At 45.7% G+C, this 10,540-nt stretch overlaps 1 protein-coding gene across 1 annotated transcript; it reads left to right on the top strand.

Moving 5' to 3' along the window:
* The first annotated feature begins 3,435 nt into the window (after window positions 1–3,435).
* RRM2 (ribonucleotide reductase regulatory subunit M2) lies at window positions 3,436–9,213 on the top strand. Its single transcript, XM_066179920.1, has 10 exons — window positions 3,436–3,635; window positions 3,712–3,789; window positions 4,148–4,282; window positions 4,382–4,498; window positions 5,002–5,135; window positions 5,831–5,925; window positions 6,687–6,820; window positions 7,205–7,309; window positions 7,432–7,545; window positions 7,938–9,213. Exons 1-10 carry the CDS (start codon window positions 3,507–3,509, stop codon window positions 8,088–8,090), a joined length of 1,194 nt encoding a protein of 397 aa, XP_066036017.1. The 5' UTR covers window positions 3,436–3,506; the 3' UTR covers window positions 8,091–9,213.
* The last annotated feature ends 1,327 nt before the right edge of the window (window positions 9,214–10,540 follow it).

A 10,540-nucleotide genomic window follows, 5' to 3' on the forward strand; every position in this document is an offset into this window, starting at 1 on the left:
CACTTGTGGGACTATATCTGCAGCAGTGAGCTGAGTCTCATGAACAGCAAAGAAACATGTCCAATTACACCGTTAAAACGCTGCATGTGGTCATATATTACCTGCAGACTTTGTCCTGAGAGCTGTAAATGTTGAGTAAGGACCTTGAATAGGCAAGAACGACAGTTTTTAAAAAAATCAAGGCGTTGGGGATGTTAACCCTGTGAGGGTTTTGCTTTCCAACAGCTCATTATCACCAAAGAAGCTCACTGTCAGGTAAGCATGTGGCTAATGATGGTGCTGCAAATGAATGGGCTGCACTGGCAAATGTGATACCAGCCAGAATCATGCTAATGAAGACTTGTTTTGTTCTCCTCTAGATTTCTCAGTGAAACAGCCTGCTGAAGTGTCCTTGGCCCTGCAGTTCAGTTTTTGCAGTTATAAATCCTGGAGTAAATGGAGGGTGACCACCTCTAAACAGGTAGACAGCTATAGGGGGAAATTTTTCATTCAAATTTTTGAAATTTTGGTCTGAGTCCTTATGGTTCAGATTGGTTCTGGAGGGATGTGGAGCATTCTCCTCAGCACAGATGGCTGAGAAAATGCTGAGGCCTACCTCCAAACCTGCTAGAAAAAGTGGAGGCCGTTGAGACCACCACTTACCATCTCAGAGATGTTGGCTGGTGGCCTCTTCTGCTCACCTACCCTGTCTCAGCTTACATTTAGACTACCTAGATTTCTTTGTGCTGCATCTGGAACTCAGACCAAAACAGGGGCTCTCAAGCATGGTGCTCTATACAAATATCAACCCTACCAGACTGAGCAGTGAGTGAGGATTTCAGGATTTGGCATGGATGAGACCAAGCAAATAAATCCGGAGTAAACCATCAGCAAACACTGAGTCCTCAGCTAGGGATGAGTCAGTTCTCCTCACTGACTTTAATCAGACCACTTTCTGCAGCCGTGGGAGGCAGTCTGCCTCCTGGAGTCACTACTTATCTGATCTGTAGGTAATCTGTGTTAAAATGGAAGAAAACCAATCCTGTGAGTAAGGAGAACCCTGCCCTGAGCATTACCATCGGGACAGTGAGCTGAGAGCCACAGCAACAGCCATCCTGAGGAAGCAGAAGTGTGAGGGGGCCACGGGGCCTGTAGGCTGTGTCTGGTGGGACAGGGCTTTGCCATGCTGGCACGGAGGGTACCACAACAGCAGCGCTGGGACAGAGGCTGCTGCTGAGCTCCACGGGCAGCTGATGAGAATGTCAGGGCCTGGGTGGAGCTGGGTGCTGGGACTCCAGCATGGGGGTCTGGGGGGCACTCTGCAAACAGGGTGGTTACACAACACCCCACACCCACCTCACCCAGACACCCCAGGCTGCTCTTAGTTCCACCTTTCTGAGTGTCTGAATTCCTGAGAACAAAGAAGGCGAGAAACTAATACAAGTCTGGGGCTGTTTTTTTTAAGCACCCAGTACTCAGAACTAGTGGCCCGAAGCCATAAGGGCAGAGCATTCTTTCACACACCCAAAGAGAGGGCAGGAGCTAGCTGACATCCCTGGTCACTATCCCTGTCATCCCTGATGCTGAGCACTTCAGAGCAGGGCAGCAGCCTACTGCCTTCAAACCCAGCTCTGCCAAAGGAGCTGCTGTGAAAATGCCAGTCCCAAAATGCAGTTGCACCATGGAGAGGATGTACATGAAGGGAGGGACAAATACAGTTGGGTTAAACTGCTGTAATAGGAAAATTCAGCATGGACACTCATTTTGAAATACCATTTTGTGGCAGTTCCAGTGGCAGAGTTGCAACATGCTTCCTCACACGCCCTCTCTGTGCTCTCCCTAGGACTTTTCTCTCCTTGCACAGCCATTGTCCTCAGGACAAGGTTTTGGTGCACTGGCATGGGCTTCTGAGAACAGGAGCTGGACTGCAGAGATAGCACAGCTGTTGCATTGTGACAGCCTTTGGCCCAGGGCTTGTGGTGGCTTTAGGGTTCTTTATTGGGATGGGAGGGTAAATGAGTTTGGGTGGGATGGGGAGGGTGCTGCTCTAACTCTCTGCCAACTCTCCCAGCAGCTGTAGAGGTGGCAGGAGATAATGGGATGTTACATGGACACTTGTGAGCCTTTTGAGAGATGCCTGGTACTCCTGCCTCTAGGACCAGTTTCCTGGGACAGAGCAGGAGCGTGTTTGTGCTTGTCCAGACTGCCCACTAGGGTGGGTTTTGTGGTGCTCACTCTCCTGGGTTGGAGACGTATATTTAGGTGTGTGTATTGGGATGCATATTTAACTCGGAAAGTCACACAGAACATCTGGGTGGCTGTCTGCACCAGTCTGATGTCCTAAATAGGACCAAAAAAACCCCAAGCCTACTGTCTCTGCTGGCCATTTCTGATAATATCCCAGCTGAAGAGAGCTCAGAGCCAAATTTGTGACTTTGACACTGACCTGCTAAAATGAATAATTGATTTGAATTTACAGTGTCAGAGGTGGTGCTGGAGGGGAGTACTTTTGTTTTTCTTCCAAATCCACAGCGGCAAATTTAATATAGTACCATCATATAGTTCTGCTGTCCTCCTGCTCTACCTGCCTCTTCTCCAGGCAAGCACAGTGCAGTGCTGGGCCACATAACTCATCATCCCTGACAATACGATCAGGTGACAGGGACCAGTCCAGGCCATTCTTCATCCTATGTGACTGAAGAGCTTCCAAGTCTCATTGAGCTCCTGGTTTCCTTCAAACTGCTTCAGAGAAAGCATTTTAGCCGACAGAAGCAGATCTCTTATGGAATTGGATGGGGAAAACGATGTTGCAATTTAATCAACAAAAAATAAAAGCTGATTTAAAAATTATGAATATTCGCCTCTTCTTCATACCTATATACTTCTTTTCTTGTGCTACTTATTCAAAACACGTGAAACCGGGTGGCATACGGAGTCAGTTTCTCCAGGAAGCCAGTTTCTGCCAATTTCAATGCAGGAATGTGGAATCTCTATCCAAATTCAGGGATCAGTGTTGAAAGTGAAAATGAATGGGTAGGTGGGAGGGACCAGAAAAGAAACGGGAAAAGCAAAGCAAAGTGGCATTTCCAGATCTGTACCCCAGACGAGTTTTGGACTTTCCCAGGGCAGCCGAATCTTTCCCGGGCGGGGGGGGTGCCGGTCCCGCACTCGGAGCTCTCTGGCAGGAGCGGAGCGGGGCGGGACCTGCCGCACTCTCCCGCCTTTCCCGCGCGCCGCTGGCGCCAAAGCGACGGGCGGGTCTCTTCCTCCCGCCGCCGCCACTACAATGGAAGGCGGGGCCCCACCCGCGGCACCAGCCAATAGGAGCGCGGGGGCGGGCAGCGGGGGGGGCGCGGCGAGGGCTGTGAGTGGCCAGCCGGCCATTCTGGCGCCAACTTCGAAGGGGATATAAAGGGCCTGCGCGGGATATTCCTCTTCCTGCCGCTCGTCCCGCCGCCGCCACCGCCGCCGCCGCTCCTGCTGTTGCTGCCGCCGCTGCCGCCGCTGCCGCCGCTGCAGGTTCAACCATGCTGTCCGCCCGCACTCCTCTCGCCGCCCGCCACGATCAGCCCCGGGTGTCGCCCAAGAAGAGCCAGTCTCCTATGAAGAGTCTGTCGCCCATGAAGGGCCTGGTGCTGAGCGACAAGGAGAACACGGTGAGCTCCCGCCCGCCCTCCCATCCCCCGCCCGGCAGCGCCGCATCGCGCTCACCCTGCCCGTCTCTCCCCGCAGCCCCCCGCGCTCAGCAGCGCCCGTGTCCTGGCCAGCAAGACGGCCCGCAAGATCTTCCAGGAGGGCGACAGCAATCCGGTGAGTGTAGAACGCCCGGGCACCCCGCCTGCCCTTGTCCTGTTTCCCGGAGGCTCCTGCAACCCCCGCTCCGTTCTTCTCTCCCCATGAGTGGTCTCTCCTTTCTGTCCCCGACCGAGCCCGCTGGTCCTCGCCGGGCCTTGCACCACCACACCCGGCTCAGCCCCTCTCCCTCAGGGGGGTCCCTTCTCCCTCAGGGGAGTCTCTCCGCCCTGCCCAGCCCCTCTCCCTCGGAGTGGTCTTCCCGTCCTGCCAGCTCTTCTCCCTCTCGGGGGTCTCGGCCGAGCCGAGCCCCTCAGTCTCCCTCGGGCCCGGCACCGCCCCGAGTCCAGCCCGAGCCGCTCTCCCGCCATTCCAGGTGCCGCGGGGCGTGGAGGAGGAGGAGCCGCTGCTGCGGGAGAACCCCCGCCGGTTCGTCATCTTCCCCATCCAGTACCACGACATCTGGCAGATGTACAAGAAGGCCGAGGCCTCCTTCTGGACGGCGGAGGAGGTGAGGGGTGGGCGCCCGCGGCCCCTCCTGCCCCGGCGCTCAGGGACGGGCCTCCCACCGGAGAATAATTAGTTCCTTATTTATCCTGCAATGTTTTAGGTGGACCTTTCCAAAGACCTCCAGCACTGGGAGTCCCTGAAGCCTGAGGAGAAATATTTCATTTCTCATGTCCTCGCCTTCTTTGCTGCCAGTGATGGCATTGTCAACGAGAACCTGGTGAGTGTGTAAAAAGTCCCGACAGAAAAATGACTTTGGGTAGATAACCAGACAACTCACATGTCCAGCATGCCTTCTGTGGCTGATCCAGCTGGTTTGCTGGATCATGGAGTGTTACACCGTTAGAATGCATAGGGCAGTCCTGTGTAAATTAACTAATTGGTGTCAGTTTTGTAATTTCCAAGTTTGCTCACTCCCCATTGGGTGCTGAGTGCTGCCCTACAGTAACAGCTGTTTCCCGGCCCATGCTCTGCTTGTGCCCTCTGTGCCCCCCATAAAGGGTATAAGTAAAACTAAGATATTTTCCCATTTCCCATGGGGCAAAAAAACACCTGAGTTGAAATTCTGAGGGCTTGCTGCTTTGCATATTGGTGTTAGTAACCTGCATCTTTAAAATTAATCTGAAGATTTTGTGGGCTGATCAGTAACTGGTCCATGCAACATTAATGCCTCTAACCTGCAAATCACAAACACTTCTGCAAATGCTTATTTATTTCCTCTAGGTGGAGCGGTTCAGTCAAGAAGTACAAGTCACAGAAGCTCGTTGTTTCTATGGCTTCCAGATTGCCATGGAAAATATACATTCAGAAATGTACAGTCTTCTTATTGACACCTACATTAAGGATTCTAAAGAGAGGTTTGTATTGCTTGATGTTGAAAAGTTCAGAACTCAGTAAATATTCAGAATTTAACTAATGCATGTCAGTTGTTCTCCAGTTTTGAGGCTAATTTTAGGATGTAAATTTCACATATAAAAAGCTACTGCTGTTAAAGAGCAGTTTTACTTCACAATATCTTTTTCCTCTGAGGCGTAAGATCTTGCTTACATTAAGAGTGAAACTGAAATCACTATGTACTGAAATAAAGGAATTACACAATGTAAAAGATGGAGCAGTGAAATAAGGGGAGTATATTAAGTTTTAAGTGAGTTTTACTGCTGCTTTAAAAGCTTGCTGTGTCATTTCTACTCTGGGATGCTAAATTGTAGCAAGAGTGGCTTACGTAAGAGGTCTGATGCCTTCATACTGTAAAGTGGATCCTGGTTAATATCTAGTTTTGACAGCCTTGTTAAAGTACACTTGGTGAAACATTTCTCCCCTTGATACAGTAGTGGGAATTCATGTGAACTGGTGTTGATGTGATGGGTATGTGAAGGAAAAAGTAGTTGATTGGAAGAAGTAGAGCTAGATTGGTGCCAGGTAAGAGGGGGAAGGACAATTACCAGAATGAAGGCGCAGAGCATGTTTAAGTGATCAAGACAGTTTATGGCAGTGAATCTTTATTCTGCTGGTTGTGCTGATGTCTAATCCTAATGAGTTTTATCTTTCTCAGGGAATTTCTTTTCAATGCTATTGAAACGTTACCATGTGTTAAAAAGAAGGCAGATTGGGCCTTGTGCTGGATTGGGGACAAGAAAGCAACATATGGTGAGTACATCTATTGAAAACAAAGTGAAATTCCCCTCCTAAAGATAGAGGAACCACCATTTCTCCAGACTTCACAGTTAACAGGGATTATTGCTGTCACAGAGACAGTACATGCTCTCCAGTATGAGACACTGGTATAATTGTGGATGTGAAGAAAATAATTTTCATCTTCACATGAGCTACTGACAGGAAATCATTGTAAAATTGCTGATATCATGAATAATAAGGTCATGTGGCAATCAACATATGCCTGACTATATGATCAAACTAAATTGCTGCCACATGTCAGGACATGTCATAGCCATCTATAGCCAAGTAGACATGTCTGGCTGGAGACATGGAGGCTCCTCTGCCTGGTGATTCCTCATGTCTTGCTTCAAAGGTGAGATGGTATAGATCATGATTTCACTAGTATCGAAACATTTTTCATTGCCAAAGATGAGCAGACACTGCCTGAAATCAACTGCCAAAATGTGTGCTCTTTTTAGTGAGCCGTCTGAAAAAGGGGGATAGTATTGAGGTTTGACCCCCTGAAGGGAAGGAGCCTTGGCTTCAGCTACTTAGTAGTAGCCACTCTGATTAGTTCCTACTTGCTCTCATGTTCATTTTGTTTAATGATCAGAAATCTTTTTTTAAGCACAGGCCATAGTACACTTAGGCAGAATCAACTTCATTTGCTTTGCAGGATGTAGGTTGCAACTTTTGTGTATCAGTCCTGTCAAGTTTTCTGTGTGGTATTACTATCAATCTTCTTTTAACAGGAGAACGTGTAGTAGCCTTTGCAGCTGTGGAAGGAATCTTCTTTTCTGGCTCTTTTGCATCAATTTTTTGGCTGAAGAAAAGAGGATTAATGCCTGGACTCACTTTTTCTAATGAACTCATCAGTAGAGATGAGGTATGAGTCAAATTCTAGCAGTTAAGATGGTAATGTGCCACACTAGCTCAAAGTAATGACACTCAATTGGAGCCCATATTTTAAAACAGAAGTATATTTAGAAACAGACAGACTATAAAGCTCACTAAAGTGTGTAAACATGTGTCACTGTGGATCTTGCAGAAGCATATGAATGAACTTGGCATTTTACTTTCTCTAAAGTAGTTGGAGGGTTCTCACCAATACTGGCAGCTGCTGTGCCCCGCACTGGCACAACTTGCTTATGACGCCTTCTGGTTAGGCAGAAAGTTGTGTGTAGGAAAGAGTAACATAGCAAAGGTGATGCCACTGACTCTGTGCTCTTTTAAATCTGTTCCTGAAATAATTTTCTGAAACTTTTTCCAGGGTTTGCACTGTGATTTTGCCTGCCTTATGTTCAAGCACTTGATACACAAACCATCAGAGGAGAGAGTAAAGGAAATCATTATGAATGCCGTTCTCATAGAGCAGGTATCTGTCTGCCTCTTGTTTAGGAACTTAATTGCAATCAACAGAGCTGTTTGGCATAAAATTAACCTAGATGATAGAGAGTGAATACCAGTTTCAGTACATAAAATGCTTGTTATCTGCAGGAATTCTTGACGGAGGCACTGCCTGTAAATCTGATTGGCATGAACTGCACTTTAATGAAACAGTACATTGAGTTTGTGGCAGACCGGCTCATGTTGGAACTGGGATTTAACAAGGTAAGGCTCTAATACATTGAATATTTTTTGAGGAAAAAAGATAATGTTAATTTCCTTCAGAAATCCAAATCCTAAATTGGCTGCAGCAATATTGTTTTAACTTGTAAAATGATTTAGCAGTTCTGCTGCTACGTTCTGTTTGGAGACCCACAGAAGGAAGAGCAAAAGGATGATATAGAAAAAGCTGTATTAGTAGTTGTGCTTCTGTTTACTGCAGCTAAAAGAAGACAGGAACAAATAGAGTAGAAAAGGCTTGGGGGCAGAGATTTTTGTTCACTACTTAGTAAGCCTGCTGATGCTGCTATTAGGCTTTTTCCAACTGATCTCTAATGCTCTTGCATACTCAGAATGCAACCACCTGTGGTGACTGTAGAATTGCCTTTCTATTTCAGATCTACAAAGCGGAGAATCCTTTTGACTTCATGGAAAACATCTCTCTGGAAGGCAAGACAAATTTCTTTGAGAAGCGAGTAGGTGAATATCAGAGGATGGGAGTCATGTCAAAGCCCACAGACAACTCCTTCACTCTGGATGCGGAATTTTAGGTGACCTGGGACCGTGTGCATTAATGTGCATCCTGCCCTGTTTGCAGGGAAGCACTCAGTGTGCTGAGTCATAGTGACTTGACTCCTGTACTGAAATCCCACTCTTGTGAAGTGTGGTGATATTGGTATACTTTAGAAGGCTGGTTTAGCTCCAGCAGTAAAACCTCTTTTAATTAGATTTTTCCAATGGTGTTAATGCATAAAATGCTCAGGTGTATCTTAGAGCACATGCTACTCCACTCCATGACAGATACAGGGACTTCCTTCTACAAGATGAGAGGTTGTGGGCATTGACCCGTGGCTGCTTCTGTTCTCACCATAAACAGGAAAAGTTAATTCCAGTTGTAAATTTGTTGAATAGTCTGTAGAAAACTCTGGGGGCAACTACGTGATGACCTCACTGCTTTTTTAGCAGGTTTTAAGTTTACCATTTTTACTATTTTAATAGTTTGTACATAAACCTGGCACTTTAATGTTTAAAATAAACAGCTGTCTTGTAATATTCATCCATAGTCATGCATGTCAAAATCTTTTGCAGCCTAACCTTTTATGACTTGAGCTTCTTTCTGGGTATGTAATTTAAAAATGGTGCTGTGAATGAAACTATTCATCTTAAAATATATCAAAGAACAGGAAGAAACTTGGTATAAAAGATAAAGAACTAAACTGGATGTCCTGGGTACTGAAAAATAAGATGCAGGTGGCTTGTGGACTTGATTGCTTTTTCTTTAATACCTGGGAACAGTATTTCATGTAATAAATGTTGGACTCAGTGTTGTACTGGCTTCAGTGCTCCAATGGACAAAGTTTTGTGCTGACTTCTTTTTGAATTACAGTTTTACTGAGGAAGTGCAAGGTCTTCAGGAAATAGCTGCTCAGTCACGTGGTTGATAGATGTCAAATGAAATTGTTGTGCTTAGCTCTGACTTTCAGACTGACTGCACTAAACAGATGATGTTTCAGGGTAAATTCAGCTAATTCACGCTGATGCAATATTCTGAGCTTTGCATCATGCCAGTTAAGTCTTGGTTTTAATACAAAACAGTAGTGAAAACAATGTATACACTATAACATGTTTTTTCCACTCTAAACTGAGCAGTAAAAATAAATATGCTTTATATGACTGGTGTAAGGTGTATGGTCTGTGGAGGAATCCTTCTGGGCTCAGAGTTCCTGGAAATGATCTGCAGTGAGATGAAATGACAGTGGAATAGACTGAAAATGGCTACTGCCTCACTGTACAAGAGGACGTTATCCATGATTTTGTCTATATCCAACAAGGAATGTTCTGCAAGCCTTTTTTTCCTCGAGCATAGTTAAAGTGAATAAGCTTTATAGAACTCAAAACTTTTTCCTTCACAGGAAAGAACTCTGTTTCTTGCTGCTTAAGTGCTCCCTCTTTTAAAGCACTGTATTTGTGGTGCTTCTTTGAGATAGGCTGCCTTGGTGTAAAATTAACTGGCTTGCTGGTCTTTGCTCCTTTGCTCTTGATTGCACTGAAGGTGGTGGTGTGTGACTGCTCTTCCTTTGAGTCTGAAACTAGCAGGATGCATAAGGCTATCCTAGGGAGAAAACTCCAATAAATAATTAAAAAATCCTAACCTGCAAAGTCTGGAATGCAAGATGGAGGACTGTAAACTGACAACTCTAATAAAGGCCTTGCAGCAGTGATGCTGCTAGCAGGTCAGTGGTTTCAGTGGCCTGAGAAAAATGTATTAGGAACTGGAATAGGGATGTGCTAAATTGGACAGCCAGACACATTATTTTGAAGCACTGAAATTTAATGCTTGTTTCTGCCTAAATACCAGCATTTCCTTCTCTGCAAATTGGGCTTTGTGCTTTTTCTTTGCTTCTCTTGGCAGCCAAAGCTTTGATCAAATTAAGTGATAAAAGCATCTGAAGTCGGAGTGTTAAGGCTATGCTGTTTAGAGAACAAAGGAGGCAGTAATAAAATACTGAGATTAGTTTGGACCATAGTATGATTTAGCAGCATTCAATTTATATTCAAATCTGTTAATTCATATACTTAGATGATGTAGAAAAAGGATAAAACTTCTGATCTATGAGTAGAGTCTACCTGTATTACAGCCATTTCTTCCCATTTGATTCTTGGTATGTGCAAAGGATCAATATGCAAACAATTAGGACAGAAAGATTTAATCTGTCTGCAATCCTGGGAAATAAGAACTGGGACTATTTTCAGCATAATATAGGAAGACTGCTAGGAATGGATATGATGGCCAAGTAATCAGTTATAATGGGAGGTAGGAAGAATGTCTCTTTTAGCCAAGCATTGCTCTTATGGGGTAATAGATACTGTGGTTGTGCACGCATTAGAGATAGATTAGATAGGAATTAGAAGTCATTCAACAGGAGAACAAGGCTTGCTGTGGCTGCTGTTGATCTTATTCGTGCTGATGTCTAAATGCCTTAGTTTTGGTATATGTACC

The sequence above is a fragment of the Chamaea fasciata genome, unplaced genomic scaffold, assembly GCF_029207755.1.
Source record: "Chamaea fasciata isolate MVZ Bird 193981 ecotype frontalis unplaced genomic scaffold, bChaFas1.0.hap1 SCAF_3, whole genome shotgun sequence".
NCBI classification, from domain to species: Eukaryota; Metazoa; Chordata; class Aves; order Passeriformes; family Sylviidae; genus Chamaea; species Chamaea fasciata.

Bases quoted from the DNA above. Each gene is read 5' to 3' on its own strand.
- RRM2 (XM_066179920.1), top strand. From the start codon at position 3,507: ATGCTGTCCGCCCGCACTCCTCTCGCCGCCCGCCACGATCAGCCCCGG. The intron at 4,283-4,381 runs GTGAGGGGTGGG...GCAATGTTTTAG, and splicing joins CCTTCTGGACGGCGGAGGAG to GTGGACCTTTCCAAAGACCT. The intron at 7,546-7,937 runs GTAAGGCTCTAA...TTTCTATTTCAG, and splicing joins TGGAACTGGGATTTAACAAG to ATCTACAAAGCGGAGAATCC.